The 21,527-nt window shown below is 34.3% G+C and overlaps 1 protein-coding gene across 1 annotated transcript in view; it reads right to left on the bottom strand.

The window, feature by feature from the left end:
* LOC129227964 (dynamin-1-like) overlaps nt 1-11,482 on the bottom strand; it is a 57,590-nt gene extending 46,108 nt beyond the window's left edge. Inside the window, exons 1-4 of the mRNA XM_054862589.1 lie at nt 11,410-11,482; nt 8,000-8,153; nt 5,700-5,776; nt 3,220-3,366 (exon numbers count right to left, since the gene is read on the bottom strand). Of these exons, the coding sequence (XP_054718564.1) occupies nt 3,220-3,366; nt 5,700-5,776; nt 8,000-8,153; nt 11,410-11,482 (451 nt within the window). The remainder of the gene's footprint in view (nt 1-3,219; nt 3,367-5,699; nt 5,777-7,999; nt 8,154-11,409) is intronic.
* Nucleotides 11,483-21,527: the final 10,045 nt, after the last annotated feature.

The following is a 21,527-nucleotide window of genomic DNA, read 5'->3' as shown; positions in this document are numbered from 1 at the left end:
CCTTTTGTGAAAAATAAAACGTTTTTATGAAGTTTATCTTTTTCTCTCCGCTTTTTCTTTCTTTTTTTTCTCCCTTTATTTTTAATTATTCAGCTTAAATCTAATGAACGAAACAATGTTACCGAAGAATTTTATGATTAATTCTGGAAGGAAAGCTTTTGAGCTACGAATATTTTGTGAAAAAATCGCTTTTACGACCGAAAGTTTTGTAAAGGGGCTTTAAAGGATATGTCATAAGAGACCTCCGTTACTGAGCCAAAACATGTAATTCAAATATTGTTTACGGAAATTATCAAAATTAATTGCATTATATGGAAGTATTGTTCATGTTCTACAGAGGCAATGCAGCAAGGATCTATCATATTTGGAGTCTTTGCAAGTGTTTTGTGCAACAATTGACGACTACATTGTAAAAACAATCCGAAATGTTACTCATTCGTTCTGGATAACGTTCGAAAAAGTTTCCTGAGTAGCAGTAAGTTTCATGAATGCCGATTTTACACTGTGGTGCGAAACAGTTTTTAGCTAACAGTGTAAAACAAGGACGGATCCAGAAAGTTTCCAAGGAGGAGGCGATTGATTTTTGAACTAACGTCGTATTGCGTATCTGATTAATAAATGCTTGCGGGGAGGGGCGAGTTGCCACATGATTTTCACCTAAAACAACTTAATTTTAAAGATATAGTCAATGATGTTCAACATCCTCCCCCTCTCCGACATCATTAAAGGTCGTCAAACATTGTCCTTTTTTGAAACTTCGGTTTCGAAAAATTATCAGAGGATAGTCAATGAACCCGTTCTTTCCCCTGACATTACACGAGGTGGCTGAAATCGCGTATTTATGACTTACATTTTGTAAAATGATCGAGGATAGGCAGCCAAACTTCTTCTCCTAACATCGCCAAAGATCGTCTAAAATTGCCTTTATGAAATTTAAATTCCGAAAAGTTTCTAGAGGGGGAGATTCGAACCCTATTCTATTTCTTTACATCATCAACAAGGGTCGACACCATTTTAGGACTTGAATTCAGAAAAATTGCCGGTGCAGATTCCCTCAAGGGAGGGTCGATCTCCTCCATCGCCCTTCCCTTGTATCCGCCCTTGGTGTAAAAATATACTAGACTTCTTTATTGAGCAATCACGATTGCTTATTGTTCTCATTTGACTGTTTTGATGTCCTTTGATTTTATTTTCCTACCGCCACCCTCCGCACCATCACCGTCGACCGGGTCCTCACGATGCTGCTCCTATAGCGAAAGAAGTCTCCAGGTTGCATCCATATCCTACACACACGCGCATACATACACAACTACACGCATATATACACAGCAACATACACAACTACACACTACAACTACACTACTACAACTATACGTACGCACACACGCACACACACACACACACACAAACACATACACATATACACCTACACACACATACACAAACACACAACTACCCACACATTCATGCCTGCACACAGACACAAACACATATGCCTACAAACACATACACATACCCCTCACACACACACATTCATATACACAACTACCACACACTTATGCCAGCACACAGACACAAACACACATGCCTACACATATACACATACCCCCTGCACGCACACACACAAACACACACACTAACACATGCACACACATACACCTACACGCACATACACAAACACATACACACAACTACCCACACATTCATGCATGCACACAGACACAGACACATATGCCTACACACACATACACATAACTCCCCCCCCCACACACACGCACATTCATATACACAACTACCCACACACTTATGCCAGCACACAGACACAAACACACATGGCTACACACACATACATATACCCTCTACATACAAACACACACACCCCCCACACACAAACACACACGCCTACATACACACACTCGTGATTGCGAAAAACATAATTTGAATTCAAAATGTCAGCATACAAATTATTTTTTTTAAAGTGTTTTGCTTTCAGTCACTTTGTCTAAGCTCAAATCTGAGGCGTAAATGCAGTCACCGAATGTTGTAGCTTTGAAGAAAGTGCTTACCATAGGGAAGTTTTCCATTTTTCATTTTTTTTTTTTTTTTATATGATAAAGTAACATGTATGAACATCATAGGTGAAAAAATTTTTGCCATACGATAAGCAGTTTTTTTTTAATTAATTTTTAAAGTTCAAGGAATTGTGACGTCAAATGGCACAGGAAGTGACGTCATGCGCTCTTCCGCCGCGGGAGAAGCCGAAGGACGTACAGTTGACTTCGAAGACGAAACGTAAGGCTTACCTCTTCGCATTTAACTCCTCGCGTTTCTGGAACATTAAACCTCTCATCCTCTTGAAAATTTTCGAATACCATCATTGATGTTACTTGAGGAAGATTATTAGATTGTGCTTTTTAACGAATCCGGCCTCCATAGTGTGTTCAAAAAGATCATTGAATTTTTAAAAAAATAAAAATATCAGCGCTCTCAAAATGTCCGTAGCGAAAACAAGGGATCTTCGGCGGTAGGCTGCCCATTAGTGTCCTGTGACGTAAGCTCATGATATTTCAGAAGAGCGCACTTTTGCGCGTGGATTTTTAAAAATTTATTAAAAATCAATCATGGTGTTTTAAAATTCGGCGATGGTGAATTTTTTAGTTTTGAGGGTAATTAACAATATCCAATAGTCAAAATATGAACATTTAATAGGTTGCAACTTCCCTATTCCGTCTCGGCTTCGGCTATTTTTGCTTTAGGAGCGCTCCAAGCTATTACATTTAACGTATATAAGTATTCAATTGAGGTTCCTGAGTTATAACAGAAACATGACTGGTTTTGATTAGGTAGGTTTCTTACTTTTTCAAAAAGATTGCAGGTTAATTTCAGTAAAAGTTAGTAACTTTTCGCAGACACCTTCTCCTGGTTTTCGGCAGATGTGTTCCTGGAAGAAATTAGGAACATTAACTGCCCATTTGTTTTCCAGGATCGTTTCGGATTTTTTTTAGAAGAATGGACTTGACCAACCGGAAACAGTATACAAGTTGGAACGATTAGAATGATTTTCTATCACAGATAAGCAAATAAAAAATGTTTAGCTGATAATTTTGTCCACTACATTTCCCAGCACTGAAAAGCAGATTCAATGTTACTTGAAATTCAGAAGTTAATTTTTAAAGTAACTACTCACAATATCAATGCAAAATAAAAATTTTAACTCACCCTTGGGAGAAAATATCTTGAGAGATATTGGATCGGGAGAAAATCCAATCGGTCCGGGTTTGCGATTTGTTTCATCTAAAATCTCCTTTTTAATTTTTGCAAAATCTGTAAACTTTTCCTTTTCTTTGTGCAAAAATATGCCATACTCTAAAAAAATCAGAAACATGTTGAGTTTTGACAATAAAATAGGAAAACCCCCTTAGAATAAATAGTAACACAATAATATAGCCTGTAGCGTCACAACGGAGGGGAAAAGGAGGCTGGAGGACCGTTATCCCCAAGACACACCTATACTAGAAGTGATGCCCAAAGTGGACTTAGTAGTAAATAAAAAGTATAAAAACTTCTTCTGAATATTTTCTACAAATGGGATACTCCCCTTAAATTACATTATTTGAATCTATCAAATTTCAACGAAAATATAGCACAATATTGAGGGGAAACGGTTACATATGAGTCTGGGGAAAGTTTCGTCAAAACACAAAAATAAAAACAGAGCCGAAAAAAAAATTACAAAAATACAAAACATATTTTTTGTTTGCGTGTGAGGGCGGGGGACACCATAAATTAAAATGTCTCTGAAAATAGCTATATAGTAGCTTCTTTTGCTACTCTGAAGAAAAAATTCATTCCGGAACTAAACGAGCCTACTACTCACTAAATTAGCTAAGACTGTAAATTTTTGTCAAAGATGCCTTTTTATCATTTTTAGCTGATTTCTAGAAACAAAATATTCTTCGCTTGTCTGAAAAAATCGATACGTTTAAAAAAAAATAAACGAACAAATAAAGTAGCAGCACCTTTTAAACTATGCAATTAATATATTCTTCGATTGCTTTCTAATAATAATAATAATAATAATAATAATAATAATAATATTTAATAATAATAATAACAATAATAATAATAATGACGCTGCTGCTGATGATGATGATAATGATGATAATAATAATGATAATGATAATAATAATAATAATACTGATAATGATAATAATAATGATAGTAATGATAATGATAATAATACTGATGATGATGATGATAAGGATAATAATGATAATAATAATAATAATAATAACAATAACAACAATAACAGCAACAGACAAGGGTCCAGTAACAGACAGTCGTAAGTTTGGATTTCAATAATAAGAATTTTTGGTGGGTAAAACTGGTGCTGCAGTAGACCATGAATACGGTGCAACCATTTAGTGTTATCAGAGTGAATTTTATGAGCCTGTTGGTATTTATATATACAAGGCAGTAGTTGAAGGTTATGCACAGCCACCAAGAGGTCAGCTGGTGTTTCATGTTCATTTGAATTTAATAAGGCTTTAGTTCTAAATATAAATAACTTTTGCACATTTTAAAGAGAAAAGGGAAATTTTGTCCATTACTCATCTTTTCCTCATCCTATCTGTTACTGGGTATCATCAGATTTTTCGGTGTCTGTCACTGGCGTCGGACCTCTGTTCGAAATTGAGCAAATAAAAATAGAAGAACTCATTCAGAGGATCCATAAACAACCAAACGTTAGATGAGATGTTGTTGCATGAGAGAAAAATAGTTTAAAAAGTCTAAAATACTCAGAAAATTAAGATAACATGAGAGCGATGTCTTCAGCATGTCTGTTACTGGTGCCGTTACCGTACATCAAAAAAAAAAAAGAAAGAAAGAAAGAAAAGAAAAGAAAAAAAATCGTTCGTTAAGCTCTTCCTTTCAGGTAAAAAGATAAAATTCCCCGATTTTTCACTAATGCTAAAAAGTAATGATAAAAAAAACGAAAAATAATAAAATGTCCACTGCAATAAATAAGTTTCATCATCAAAAAAAGAATATAAAATCGTCTGCACAGCTCTTTCTGTTAAAACATAATAGACTCTGAATTTCCTTTTGTGTGAAGACATTAAAACTTTAGAAGGAAAATTCAAGCAAATCATTGCACCGAACATTGTTTCAAAGTAAAAACCAGGACTGCAGAGTAGAAGTCGGAGTTAGACTTGTTTTGAGGATAAGGGGTCGGAGTCGGAGTTGAGAGTTGGTTATTTTCCCTACTACTCCGTCGTCCTAATAATAACATTTGCCCCTTGAATTAATTTCCTTTAATTCACCTATTTTTATTTCTGACTTGCGTATGGTATTTCGATTTTTATAAAAAAAGTTTTTTCTAATTCTTGAAACTAAAAGTTCAGAACATATTCAGAATCTGCACTTTTTTCCGTGCCTTTTTTGTGTGTGTGTTATCTTTAAGATTAAAACATTTTGAACGGTTCAAAAAATACCTTAAATAGTTTTAAAAAAATTTCGCTCTTTGTGGCACGATTAATCAAAATTTACGCCATAGGAAACTGCGGTGAATATGCTGCAAGTCTTGAAAAAGCCATCAACAATATATATTCTTTTTAAATTTTTTAATTTATTTATTTTTTTTAATTTTAAATTTTTTTAATGCATTAAAGAAGAAGAAAAAAAAAGAAAAATCTTACCTTCTCCGGTTGATGGGTGAAGTTGTACAACTGTTGGTCTTCTTGTCACTACGTCACTCCCACGTGGGAGGAATTCTCTGAAAAATTATCAATTATTTATCAAGAGTCAGGCAATTCGATGCACATCTTCAAAAAAAAAAAAAAAACTACATTTGTACGCTAATTTTCATGCATTTTGGCCTTAGCGATTTTTCTGTACTCGAGCCACACTCACACAAGCACGCAAATTCACAAATAAGTTTTATTTTCAACATTTTTAGATTTGTTGCTCATATTCAGAAATATAAAATCGCGAATAAGTTTTTGTAAAAGTCATTTAGCAGCAGAAGCAGCTTAGCCCTGGCTATAAGGCGGTAACTTAATTGAATATACATGCCTTGCCTTCAATATTCGAGTTGAACCGAACCATTGCTTCGGTCACTCGTCTGGTCAGTGTAAATTCTATATTAGCTACCAGTTTGTTTGGCAATCTTGGCTTCCCTAAGATGTTTTCCACCTCCATTTCATACCAGTTTCCCTGCAACAGCTCACTGCCCCCGACTCCAGCCAGGTCCTGGCTCTTCTCGCCCAGGTCCTCTCCCAGCTCCAAACCCAACAGCAACAAATAGATACCCTCATAAGCGGCCTCGCAGCCCTAGCGAGGCCATAAGCTTACTCCTCCCCCCCCCCCTTTTTCTTTTCTTATAGGTGTGCTTCGGCGCTTTCTCCTACTCCATGACTCGAGGTAAATGGGGGGTTCCCTACAGGCCTGTTAGCTATTGCATGGCTTGGCTTCAGTCACTCCTATGCCGGGCTGATAAGGACGAAACTGCAGTCCTTGGCTGGAAATGACTGAGCTAGCGGTGAATGAATGAATTTATATTTCAGTTTAAGCAGCTTTGGTGAGAGAAATCATTTTTTCAACTTCATCCCTCTTGCACCTCGCATATACGTGCTCTTCTTAACAAAACCATAATGCAAGGAAGTAGGGAAAGTGTGAAAAAGACTCCTCTTAAGAAGCAGCAGTTACACGTTTAGTGCGTAAACTCACGTAAGCGAGGTTCGTCAATTGAGGAATGAAATTTCAAATGCAAAGTAAGTTAAGATAATAGAAATGCTTTTTAAAATTCTTATAAAACTTTATATTCTTAAGTGCACATCACAACTAATTGATGAAGGATTCAAATCTGGGAAACCATCGAAAAAGGGCTATGCTTTTGTCAAGTGAAATATGTCACAGATGTTTCACAGAGAGTCGTCTCAACCCTGTCACTATGTGACTGCTGCCGTTGTGATTCGTGGGGACAGTGATATCCTTGCAATGTTTGTGTTACGTATCGTAACATAAGGACGGAGTTCGTTATCAAAGAAAAACGAAAATCAAGCACGTGAAAGCGAAACTACACTAAATAAGCTTCTTTCAGCCCGAGGAATTTTTCCAAGGTCCTTTTTCTTTTGAGAATTTAAGTTATATTTCAGAAAGTGACTTTATTAATTCTTTGAGGTATCCTTTTTTTTTTTTTTTTTTTCAAAAAAGAAGACGTTTTAACGTAAGACGTATATTTGTCTAAAAAATTTTTTTCTTAAAGATTTTATTGAGTTCAGTATACAAGTCATTCTCAAATGAAAATACATAGATCTCAACTCTGATATTTTTTCTCTTTTTTCTTTACAACAAATTCGAAATTTTGCTTTTATTTTTTTATTTTACACGTACGTATTAGGTTTATTTTTCACATTAGTAGCTAAAAAATGAAGCTTTTTATAATTAATAAAAAACAGTAACTACAATAAAAAATAATTTTAAAAATATTGGCAGTATTTTTTAGTTTTATGAAATTTTTTCGGGAAAGAGCTTTAAAGTAACCTTAAAAAATTGCGAATACGCTTTTTTTTTTTTTTTTTTTTTTTTGTGCATAAATTTAAGAAAAGTGCTATTTATTTCGGAAAAGCAGCAAATAAGAGAAAAATAATAAACTAACTCACCAATGATACGAAGGTTTGCAGTTTAGGGGGAGGAGAGGTGGAACGCAAGAGAAAACCGTTCCGGAAAATAGTTGCTTTTTTTTTAATTATTGCTATTATTGTAAAGATGATGAAATGTTGCCCAAACATTTTTTTTTCTTTTTTCAATTACTGCACTGGTGATATGAATTTCAGAGAAATATCAATTTTGTTGCAATTCTTGTAATAAAAATTAATTAGAGAAGATTTCGAAATGTTCTTCAGAAAATTAAAGAATATTTCTATTTTGCATTGAACAGGTGAAAAAAATCACAGTGTAAATTAAAGTCAAGAAAGGTATAAATAAAATATAATACCTTCCAACGAAGCTCTCTAAAACGCTGCTTTTTCCTGCACTCTGACAGCCAACAACAACAATTTGCGGGAGTGCTATATCCAAGGTATGGCCACCTAAAGCTAGTTTGTTTTGTAAATCATTGACCACGTCTATTAGATCAAGCGGCTGCTTGCCTAAAATTTCAAAGAATTACATAACTTGTGTAAAATTTCTCGACACATTGATAAAAAGAGAAGATCTGGGCTGGATGGGGATATCATTCAAATTCATAAATAGCATAACAAACGTCTATCTTCATTGATTGTTTACTTATCGCGTATTTAGAAGGAAATAACTAACATTATTTCACAAAATAGCAACTAAGTTACGAAATATAAACATAATATTTGTGATGAAAACTAAATGATAAAAACAACGTCAATGGTAAACAAAACAAATGACTCTCTTAATTAGGCTTGCCAGACGTCCCGGTTTTCAAACAAAATCCCGGTGTCCCGGCCGGTTTACTTCACGTCCCGGAAAATGACAAATTTGATTACAAATGACCAAAAAGGTCTAAAAATCATTAATTGTGAAGGATTATTTAGGATAATTACTTTATCATTTACAACATTGACTTGTAAAATTAATACCAGATTAGCTTGTGAGATTTTTACAACAAGATTGGAACCAAAAAAGACTGTCTAAAAAAGTCCTATAAAATAAAAAGAATATCTAAATGTTTGCAATTTTTTACTCCGCATTCAACGTGTTTTTCCTAACTGAAATAAATCGCAAATATTTACATCTCGAATAAACTGCCATATAAAAAACTCCCAAAATCAGGCAGGGGCATGTACCCCTTTGGATATTAGCAACACTGGGGAGAAGGGGTGGGGGGCATTCTTCCGGTGCCCCGGTTGAGCATTTCAAAAATCTGGCAAGCCTACTCTTAATGCCTTAATTATCGCGTATAAAAAATTAAATAACTAACATCATTTCATAAAATAGCAACCGAATTAAGCAATAAAACAATGCATTCTTTGTCGAAACTTGTAAATGTTAAACACAAAATTAATGGTAAACATAACAAATAACTCTCTTTATTAATGACTTAATTATCATGCGCTAAAAATGAAATTAGTAACATCAGTTGATAAAATAACAACCGAATTAAGAAATAAAACAATACATTTTTGTCGAAACTTGTAAATGCTAAACACAAAATTAATGGTAAACATAACATATTTCACTCTTTAATAATGACTTACTTATCGCGTATTAAAAATGAAATAAATAACGTCATTTCATAAAATAGCAGCCGAGTTCAGAAACAAAACAATACATTTTTATTGAAAGTTACAAATGATAAATACAAAATAAATGATAAACATAACAAATGACTCTCTTTATTACTGGCTTAATCATCGCGCATCAAAAAAAATGAATAAAGAACATTATTTTTCAAAATAGAAACTAAATTAAGAAATAAAAACACCACCTTTGTGCTAAAGCAAAAAATGGTAAGCAAAGTTTAATGAAGAAGAAAATTTTAAAAAAAAATCCGACACGTGTTGCTGAGTTACAAGGAACCTCTTTTTCGTTGCATAAAAAGTGTGTCTACGGATGAAGAAAAGCAAAAAGGCTTATCTCAACCAAAAACACATGTCTGCAATTTTTTGGAAGTTCAGTTTCATAAAGTAAGTAAAATAAGGATTAATAAAAGCGAGCTGTTCAGTTATCTCAACTGGCATTTCGAATCAAGTACTTGCGTAAAATATAATATTTTACTAACTTTATTCCAAGACTGAAATGAGACACATTTGCTAAATAAAAAGAAATCAAAGCATTGTTTTATTTTTATTGAACATTTTTCCCTTTTCTAGTCAGTGGACCAGATAAACATTCAATGTGGGCCGTATGCAGCCTGAGGGCCTTCGGTTGTCGACCTTTGGCATAAAAATGAACGATTCGGCACAATTTCATTACCAGAAATTTGTAATTGTTTTCATTTACTTCTGGTTTTACTTCATTTCTCCTCACTGTTTTAAGTTTGTGTACCTACATTCTTTCTTCTATTCTCCTTCATTTTGTTTTCTTTTCTGAAATTGGATAGAATGGTGCGAAAATTACTGTTGCTATTACCGACACAAAAAAACTTCTGAAATCATATTTCAAAAAAAAAAAAAAAATGCTATGATTTAATTTTCACTCGGCATTTCCTCACGCTACACTCATAGCCTTGCGGCGGAGCAAATGAGCTTCTGCTGCCAATTTATGATTATTTTCAATTAATCAATATCAAGCAGCGGACAAAGCGTAACTTTAGAAATAAAACTATGTTTTAAATAAAAAGTAAACAATGCATCATACTTATTAATCAATATCAAACAGAAAACAATACAACTGAATACAAGTTATGAAATGAACAAAACAACAGAATACAAAAACACGTGTATGAATAAATTTCATTTTTCTAAAAGTCGAGAGGAGGCAATATCCGCCATCCTGATCAAAAAAAATGACGGCTCTCTAGCGGTATTCACTGTTAGCTAGTTTCTTTTGTCATTGATGAACCGACAGGACTTTCAAATTCCATCGAAAAAATTGCTGAATGAAAAATAAATTCGCTGAAATAAGGAGTTTAAATCCAAATTTTTAATTCAACGCAGAAAAGAAAAAAGGAGAAAAAGGAAAAAGAGAAGAGAAAAGAAGAAAATAATAAAGAAAAACTAAAAGAAAAACAACGAGAGTGTTTCTCATGCGTGCAGTAAAGCAACAAATGAAGTTTCTCTTTTATTTTTTTCCTAAATTTAAAAAAAAAAATCTGGTTCATAAAGGTCTAACAGCGGTTCTGAATCGCTTTTGACCCGCTGATCGGTAGGTTAGATGAATTGTTAAAAATGACTTTACCCTATCTTATTTTAGATAAAAAATGAAATATATTTCATTATGAACAAGGTTAATACCACACTTTAAGCTAACTTCCTTGACTTAAGCTTGGGAAAGTAAAATCAAATTTAAAACGATTCGCACCGAGAAAAATAAAATTTTGAAAACTAGGTTGTATGCTATCTTTTTTTTTTAACTGTGTAATCAAAACGGGTACAAAAATTAGTTATAAGAGTTTCATCAGGATAAACTTTTAGTAATAAACTTAAATGTAAAGATGAGTGATTAGTGTAATCATTATGCAGAAGCGAATAAACCTTCGAGATAAATCACAAAAGATAGCTATAAAATTTAATCATAAAATTATCGTAAAATATATCATACAAAAGGTAAGTATTATTAATATTTGAACAATTAAAAACTTGGTAAAGGACAGGTATTTTTCAAGCGGTTTAGAATTCCTGGATTCTACGCGAAGATGAAGAAGATAAATCGTCACACACACACAAATTTGAAAGGTACATTATTTCACAACTAGAATGAAATGAAAAGATTTACCTGCCATTTGCAAGCTCTCACGTTTTCCGTTGTCTGGAGGACTGGAACTGTCCATTTTAGGGGGGTTATCCATTTTCGATGTGTTTTCCAGAGTGATGGACCAGGAGTCAGATTTCTTTTTTCTTCACCTACAGGATAAATCTTCCTTTTGTCTTGACTTTAGGAATGCTATGATATTATCGCCAGAAACGTCAGGATTATCAGCTGTTACTCAATTCTGACTTTTTAGATCGACCGCATCTTCAATATGATTTCACTTCTCACTGGGGGAGTACGATTAAACAAATACGAACGCGGTAATGTTCTCCAATCAGGCTCCTGATTGGCTCCTACCTACACCCCCACCTACCACTAGATACTTCGAGTAGCCACTTCGGTGAGGAGGGGGAGGGGAGAGAGAAGTGCAACTTTGTTGTATTTAAAAAAGAGCAAAAGCAGAGCGGTGATCTTCTGATCGTGGTTTCTCCAGCCAGATCTGGGTTTTTCATACTTATCTTGATTTATAGGGGGTTTTCCCACTCAATAATATTATTTTCTCGGGTTTTCAGATAATTTTTCATTTTACGGTCAAATTAATTTATATTTCTTACGCATGAAGTCCTTTATTTAATGTTATGAAAGTCAAATAAAACCATTAATTGCATGTTAGTCATCTGGTCCGTCATTTATCGGGGGTCAGAATGGAGCAAAAAAAAAAAAAATACTACGTGAAACGCGGATCAAAGCGCTCAGCGCAAGGGGCTCAACAATGAGGATTGGGAGTTTTCCATCCAAAGTTTTAATTCACCTTAGCATACTGTTCATACTGTTGCTTACTTTGCATACTGTTGCTTGATATTGCATACTGTTCCGCTTCGGGTTTTTCATTTTAGGCGATCCATTGATGAATTATAAGGGGTATCGCAATGAAACTTTCTCTTTTTTTTACTTCATTTTACAAAAAAAGGAAGTATTGTATTCGCGAAAAAACTTTCACTCAAAATTCGGCTTTAATTTCCATTTTGCTCACCCCCGAATTAATGTTGAGATTTTTTTTTTTTCAACCTGACCACACGCGGATAAGTTCCTAAGAACGTATAAACACCCGAAATATCCATTTTGACATTCCCCGAGTTAATTAAAACGACGTCCGTATGTACGCATGCATGTATGTGCGGATGTGCGTATGTGCGCATGTATGTCGCATAACTCAAGAACGGTACGTCCTAGAAAGTTGAAATTTGGTACATAGACTCCTAGTGGGGTCTAGTTGAGCACCTCCTCTTTTGGTTGCATTTGGGTGTTTTTAAAGGGGTCTTTTGCCCCTTTTGGGGGGAAATCATTGATAATTTCGATGTAAACTCAAGTGGTGTTATAATTTGGCACTTGGCAATATATCGCCAGTCTTTTGGTCGCCAAGTTTTGTCGCCAACTTGGCGATAAATTTGGCAATTTTTTTTTTTTTTTTTTTTTTAAATCTTGTTCCAATTAGGCCACTGGTGGTGATATTTAGAGAGTAAACGATTGAATCACATTAAAATTGACAATAATGGGAAAATAACATTAAAATTGGAGTAAAAGGAAGTCATGTGATGCACACATCGGCTCGTTTTTGAGACATCTGTGGAGTTTCGTTCTCAATAGCGCATTTCTTCATTAAAAAGTAATGAAAATTTCAGGGAATTTTCTACAAACCTTATTTGGTAGTAATTATTTTAGAAATAAATATTCATTAACTGTGTCTTCAAAGAAAAGAAAGAAAATATGATTTTTTTTTTGCGTCGAATTCACATTTCCGCTGAAGGTGGTGCTGAAGTGCGTGTCGCGTACACCAATCCGCCGCAAGCGGTTTGCATTAGCAGCCGTAGGCGACTAGAAGTCTTAACTATCGTAAATTAAACCAGTTATACTTTTTATGATGCAAATACAGTGAACTTCCTGTTATTTGCGGGAAGTTAATCCGAGAGGCGGATTATCCGCGACGCTTAGAAAAAATCGGTGATGATTAATTGATATTAGATAAACACCTACATTTTAATCTAATAAATGCAAAAAATCTACTTTTAGACATTTATTTCATTTACATTTATTTATTTATTTCATTTCACTATCTTCCAATGATATCAATGACCTTCCAATGACCTTCCATGGTCAAAAAAATCAGAGAAATTAAAACCTGATTATTAAATCTACACTACTTACTACTTTAGTTCTACAATACGTAACTGATTTTTAGATCTACATTACTTACGCGCGTTAATGAGTGACCGCACCATCAGTTTCGTTCGAAAAGTTCCCCTCCTCTCCCCGATGCGTTTTTGGTGCAACTAGAGTGCCTCTAGGAGCAACCTAACTTGATCTGTTTTTGTTGATCTCTACTATTTGCTCGAGAATGTATGAAATTCATTTGCAATAAAGAGCAATCCGTTTTTTGCTTTTACATACATTTTTTCATTCAGTGTTATCGCTTCAACTATAGTTTAAATTTCTGCAAGGATTATTAATCTTCTTAAGCTATTGCATACACTACTAGTATCGTTCTCACCTATTTTCCAGATTATCTGCGAATTCGCTTATCCGCGGTTACCGTGCCGCCCTATACCGCGGATAATCGGGAGTTTACTGTATATTGTAATTTCAGGTTCATGACAGAGTTATCAGAATATTTCATACTAGTGGTACCCGCAAGGCTTTGTCCGTAATAGAAAAATTAAAAGGTCTTTTAGTTCGCCTGTATAGTGTATATTTACAAATAATGTATGGTGAATTTTCTCGCCAATTGGCTTGTACCCATGCTACGGTTCCACGTTATGATAATTTCGTATCTCGCCAATTGGATTGTGCCCATGTTACAGTTCCACGTTATGATAATTTCGTAATTTACTCGTCCATCTTTATGATAATTTTGTTCTTAAAATTGGAATAGAAAATGAACCACATCAAATTTTCGAAAAATCGCTTTGAGGTGCACGCCTCCATGCTAGAAACTAACTTTGTGCCAAATTGCATGAAAATCGGCCCGAACGGTCTAGGCGCTATGCGCGTCGTCACAGAGATCCAGACATCCTACAGACATCCAGACATCCAGACATCCTCCGGACATCCAGACAGAGAGACTTTCAGCTTTATTATTAGTAAAGATGATCCGCATCAAAATATTTTATTGCTTCAGCCTAGAATGAGCAAGTGTGGAGGGAGGTGGAGTAGGGGACGACACACCAAATAAATTTCGTACCTACTGTTTCAGAAATCATAGTCAGGCCTTGAATCCATATGCCCCCATACAGAGGAGCAAGTGGGGGCTCCAGCCCCCCTTAGAAATTAGAACTTTCTTGATTTTAGAACTTTTTTTCTTTTCAAAAATGTAAAAACATTTCTTCTCTAGCCATTAATGAATAAATTACTAAAAATGTCAAATTTTAATACCCTATACTATAATGAAATCGGTTTCTATGGAGAAAATATCCTGCTAAACTACGGGGAAAATTTCTGAGCCTCCTTAAAGTGTTGCATACGGGATCCCATACCTGCATCTACCGATCAGAAAGTGAATCTTCTCTAACATTTTTCTCAAAAACGACACTGGAGGGGGGGAGGGGTATAACAGTACTCATCACACTTTGCTAGGTGAATTAAAAACGAATAGACTGACCAGCCAGTCCGGTTATCACATGCTGAGACATCAGTTTCGTTCTTATTAGAACTCCTCAGTCAGGAATAGGGAATAACTTTGCTGGAGGTGGACGTCATCTCATTGAAGCTGAGAGTGCCAGCAAGCTGTTAGATAAAGTTAATTTATCTCACCAGCGAGTGTCTGCAGCATGGTGAGGTTCGACTCGTGAATTGAAGCGTAAACTTGAATACTTAGCAGTAAATTACCGCTTTCTAATAAGAACGAAACTGCAGTCTCAGGATGTGATAACTAGGCTGTCAGGTACATTGCATTTAGTTCTGCCTTAGACCTGGCTTAGGGGCGGTAACATACTGCTAAAATCTAACTATTAGTTGATAAGATTTTGCTGGTAACGGCATCAGGATTGTTTTCTGCGATAGATTTTTCATTTTTTTTTATCGCACTTAGAAGTCAAACTACCCAATTTTCATCAAAAAATTGAAAATTTTGCTCTTTAAAAGTTACGTTAAAATGTAAAATCCAAAATGAATCGATTTTTTAATCTAAAGAAATTCATTAACTTAAAAAAAAAAAAAAAAAAAAATTTCAGATGAATCTGTGATTAGTTATGAGGAGCTCTGCAATGCAACGATATTATTGTTATTATTATTATTATTGTTGTTGTTGTTGTTTTGAAACAGCCGCGGATAGTCAAGATCAATGGTTCATTTTTTCTTATTAACTAATAAGAATTTCACTGAGTGTCCTTCAAATGTCACTTCTTTTGAAATATTTATGGATTTTCACTTGCTATACCCGCACGGCTGTGCTCGTGCTATATGTTTTAAAATGTCCTTTGAACTTATCTATATTTGCCCTCCACACCATGAAGTAAAAACCCGAAATGACTAAAACTACTTTAAAACTCCCTCCTCCAAGAAAAAAAAATCATTTAATTTAACCACGCTTTAAAATCATTTAGGCCACCGCATCGGAGTGAAACAGTTAAAGTTAAATGATAAAATGATAACGTTAAAATATTCAATCCGTAAGAAAATCTCAGAAAAAAAGCAATATGTAAAGTGGTCCCGAAATACAGATTTATCGTCTGAAAATAACAACATTGCGCGACAAAAAAAAAAATCTCAAAATGTTTCTGACACCAGTCTTGCTGAGTCTTATGTAAAGCGACTCCCTGAGTCCAAATATAACAATCGATTTTCCCTATCACACTTTTTTTTAGAAATAGCCCCCCCCCCCTTTTAAAAGTGCTTGACAGTTTCGTAACCATTATTTTTACTTTGAGGGGAAGGGAGGAGTGTTTAAACCGTTAACGTTCTTCTGCGGGGCTAGAGAGGTCAAAAGTTCAAAACAATGAGCGTTTGTAGCAAGGAGGGTGACTCATGGGTGTTCTCCTCTTAAATATTTTTAAAATCATCAAAAACATTCTTATTCTTATAAATAACCCTATTTGCAATGTTTTCGTTTGTTTTTCGGTGTAAAACCAGTGTATGTGCATTACTCCCATGAGCCCCATGTCCGAAAAAAATTTCAGGGTGCAAAAACTGAAAAAAAAATTTAAAATCTTGGAATCATTACATGATGCAAATAGAAGTACCCGCAGATCTTCCATAATGAACCTTCCCGTATTATTTATATTTGCTTAATTTGCATCCTCAGACATAACCGACTAAAAAGCTAAAGCTGAAAATTGCCTTAAAAAGTAGAATTCAGAAATAATATTATTTTTTGAACATCATCAATACTTTCAGAAATCAGTTATAAATGTTAGAAAAGTATGTTTGATAAATTTCAAATCTTAGCTACTACACGGTAAAAACGATTCAGAAACGTTCTTGGAAAATAATGGGCAGCTGATACGCCCAATTTCTGTCAGTAACTTATCTTGCAAAAACCAGGAACGTTTTCTGCTAAAACACAGTAACCTTCCTGAAAATATCCTAAAGCCTTCTGAAAAATTCAGAAATCTTCCCTTTTAAAGCCAGTCATTAAATTTAGGAAGGTATAAGATTACAGCTTGGCACCTTCCTGATTTATCAAGGAAGTTCCAAAAGCAGTATTGAAAACGTGGCCAAAGCTAAGACAGAATTGCAAGTAAGTATCAAGCATCTTACTCGCAAGCAATTCTTGCAAAGCCACGTAATGCATGGACTTATTCGCTCTCTTGGGCTGCTTAATCAATCTGGACGGGTCGTAATCGAATTGAAGCCGATACATTCAATAAATACGCTCAGCTGATCTTTAAACTGGGAACAAAAAATATTTTTCACAACAGTGAAAAGTCTGCATTCGTGCAACTTGTAGAAATTTAGGAAATTTTTTGACGATTATACTTTATTTTTCCAGGAAGTAGATAAAAACCATTTGAATCCTGAAACATAACACGGAAATACTCAGTAACGTTTCGGAATTTCATTACAGTGTAAAGTATGAAGAGAGTATTTAACATGTGCTAGAAAACCGATGTGGGTCTAAGATTAAGTAGGCTCGTTCAGTTCTGGATAGAACTTCTTGTTTCGAATCGAGATGTGGATTCCTTTTCTTTGTCAGTTGTACAATCCAGCTTTTCTTAAATTGTGTTCCGCGAAACCCCAGGGTTCTACGAGAATTACTCAAGAGTACCGCAAAGCTTGAATTCTTCCTTTTAACTCTGAAGTCACTTAAAAACGGGGAAAACAAGGTTTGTGCGAAGTTTGTAATGACTATTTTCATGAAGAGCATCAGAGAGAAAGTATCAAAATGAGTTACGGATTAAAAACTAATTATTGTCGATCTACAACCTTTGACCTGCGCAGGACAAAAATACAAAAAAAAAAAAAATAACGGCATTTTTTATTAATTTTTACAACAGAAATTTAGATTTATACCTGTGTTTTTTGTTCAAAACGATTTCGGAAATTTGGGGTTAATTATTGATGTTAATATTTGGAGACGATAAATATTGTTTGAATAATTTTCTTTTTTGTTACAAGAAACATTTTCAGAATATTACAATCAAACTATAATGCTGAAGAAATACCATGGGGTCCGTGAAAAAAGTGGACATTAAAAAAGGTTCCACTTATCAATCAAATTAAGATACACTGTATAACCTAAAAAATCTTCTTTGACTATCTCCTAATTAATTTTCAAGCCATGATGAATGTGTGATCCCATCCTAATAATTTACATCCGAAACTGGGAAAGTTTCGGTTGAGCAATACTTTTTGACATTGCTTTTCATTAGCTTTCTTGCATTTCTGAAGCCTTCCCAAGATTTATTGCTGGTCTTCCTCCCTACTACTTGCATTCTTAACCGCAGCTGTTCCCAACGGGTGAAGGTGAGAAGGTGGAATAGAGGGTGCGAAAGTTGTTTTAAGATCATTCTGCGTCAAATCGTCGAAACTCTAAAATAAATAGTCGACCGTGCCGTCTTGTCTCAGATTTTGTCCATTATTTTTTAAGAATGATATCTATGAGATATGCTTCTTTTTTTATGCTCTTTTTTTTTGAATGAAAATCAAGCATTGAAGTTTTGTTTCTATAATTTGATATTTGATCACTTTTTCAAGTCACCGTTCTGGTATGGATTCAGAGAAATCTCTCTAATTTCTTTATTTTTCAACCAATTAGGCTGAATTAAGTATCAATTTCAAGCTAAAACTTTTTCTTTCTGTATAAACGACAGAAAGTACTCTGAATCACAATGGTGCCACACCTCATCTAAAGTTCTAAAGTCAGTTTTTATGCTTTTTTCAATTGGGAAATCTAGTTAGTCACATCGCCGGAGTACCAACTAATATCTACATCGTTTTTTTTTTTTTTTTTGGTAGTATAAATAAAACATTATCTTGCTGTGGGAAAAAAATAGAAGAGAGTTTTTTGTTGCTTTGAAATTCAAAAAAAAAAAATGTTTTGCAGAAAATTTACTTTAAATACTAGTTTTCTATAACTTGAAAGAGCTTTTGAGCTTAAAAAAGTCCAAGCATTTTTCAAACCAAAAAATACTGGAATGTCAAAGAGTAAAAACCGATACGTATCAATCGTAAATAGCTAATAATTTGTTCAATTTGGAATGCTTTATACAAAATCCTCCTTTTAGACTTAACAAAAAAAGGGGGCTTTTTGATCGAAAATATAGTAAATATTAAGAACAATAATAATAAGAAAAAGAAAAAACATTTCTAATGGCCTTATTTTGCGTTTTTTTTCGATATTAAAAGACAAAGTACTCATAAGAAATCAATCTTCTTAACTTATGTTTTTACAATGTTGCAATTGCTGTTTAACATTTACATCTGTAAGCCTCATGATATACTGTGTGGAGCATGAAGAGATTTTTTTTTTTTTTCTTTCTTTCTTTTTTTTTTTTTTTTTTTTTTTTTTTTGAGCAATCACGATTGTTTATTGTTCTCACTTGACTGTTTTGATGTCCTTTGATTTCATTTTTCAACTGTTTGTTGATTTCTGTGAGCGCTTGCTGATTATTTCTGCTATAGTTTTTTTTTTTTTTTTTTTTTTTTTAAACTTTAAGCTTTGAACAGTTTTTCTCTAATTTTGTTTCATTTTTACATTTTTGTTACAGGAAACTCCGCTAATAGTTTAATTAGCATACAAAATCCACGTCAAAGTTGAACAGCTTTCGTACTTCAAAACAAACTTGCATTTCTTTAGTTTTATCGAAATAGTGTTAAATATTCAATTTAGGATCATAAAGACGTGTGTATCTTTGCCTGTTTTCTGTAGCATTTCTTTGACATCTGCGCTCTGTTCCGTGGTAAGATATCTTATTTCAAAACTAAGGAAACAGTAAATTCAACAATTGACGTTCAATAAAATACGAAAAATTCCCAGTGCCGAGTATGACGGCGAAATTATAACTTTCAAGAGGGACGGTGGGCGATATCATTTCAAATATAATTTTTCGGTGTTTATTCTCGTTTATCTTCCCCGCCAGAGCTAGAGGAGGATAGAAGCAACGGAGAAATGTATTGTCTTACATGTGTCAAGGCGTGAATGCTTTGCATTTAGCCAAATTCCAGACGCACTGACTGGGCCATTATTTACAGGCAAGATAAAATATTGCATCGATCTATTAAAAAATATATATATGGGGTTGGGATTCGCGAAATTGTGTCAGAGGATAACAAGAAATGTTATCATATTTTCCTTGATAAATGTATGCTTACGGAAAACAAAAGCAACGTCACCTGTGGAAAAAATAAAGGATGGGCGAAGGGATGGAAAGCATTCTTCTTCGTTGATCAAAAATTCTTTCGGCCATTTGCTTTGTTGGAACAAGATCAAATCTAGGGCGCCAATATGCAAAATTGTACGAGGGGGCTCAGATATTTTCCCCATGGTTTAGCAGGATATTTCCCCATGGAAACTGATTTTAGTGCAGATTAGATTTATTAAAAATTTACGTTTTTAATTACTTATTCATTAACGGCTGGAGAAGAAATGTTTTTTCTTTTTTGCAAAGAAAAAAGTGCTAAAAGCATCGAAGTTCAAATTTCTAAGGACAGGGGGGTGCTTGAGCCCCCTACTCCCCCCCCCCATATAGGCGGCTTTGGCGCAAATTCCTTCAAAACTAAATAAGAATTTTACTTCTTAGCGTAATGTAGGGAGAGTAAATTTTACTATTTATAAGAGTTCTCTTTATCGAAAACAAAAAATTGCTTTTTTTTCTCAAAATTGCTTTTTTTCTCTCCCTTCATCACTTGTATATGGAATCCTTCAAAAAAAAAAAAAAAAAAAATCATGCTCTCAATGTCTCAAGCATTGTTAAACACCATAAAAAGGGTCTTGTGCTCACAATAATTTGGGTGCGGGTATTATACTCTGCATAGCATGATTATTACGGCTTTACAATCCGAAAAGATAACTACTAAACTTCATCTTCTTTTCCTGTTTTTTAAACTCTTCTGCTTAGTAAAAAAATACCAAATTAAGAAATGAATTAACTGTTTTCTTCTTTCTTTTTTCAATTAGAATCTCCATAATTTGGTGCTGAGATTGGTGTATTTTTTTAGCGTTATCTACATGACTTTGCATTTTTTCGTAATATTCTATGGCCGATATCGCTTCATGATATTTCTTCCTTTTTGTACTTTTCAAATTACTCCAAGGGCCATTGCTTAATAAATGGGATAGATATTCAGTACTTTCGAGTAATAACATACGACGATACAGCACATACATAGTTATTTAAAACGATGTCGAAGTATAATTGTTAAAATTAATACTTCACAGTAATGCATCTGCATATTTGGCTTCGCAGCTGCTCTTTCAAGAGTTGTTGTCTTCCCTCAATGTGTTTTGTATGTTTCCTTTTTCTGTTTCATAAGTTCTTCCTTTACTTCCAACAGATGGCGCTGCAAAACGATTGAAGATTTTTGCATCAGATTCTTTGGTTTACAAATTTAAAACTAATATTGCTGACTTCTGATGCTGAGCAAGGGTGTATGTATATAAAGGGAAAGGCCGAAGGGTTCCGTCTCCCCCCCCTCCCAAAATCAGGAAA

This window comes from Uloborus diversus, chromosome 8 (assembly GCF_026930045.1).
Source record: "Uloborus diversus isolate 005 chromosome 8, Udiv.v.3.1, whole genome shotgun sequence".
NCBI lineage: Eukaryota > Metazoa > Arthropoda > Arachnida > Araneae > Uloboridae > Uloborus > Uloborus diversus.
This window is presented reverse-complemented; position numbering and strand designations above follow the sequence as displayed.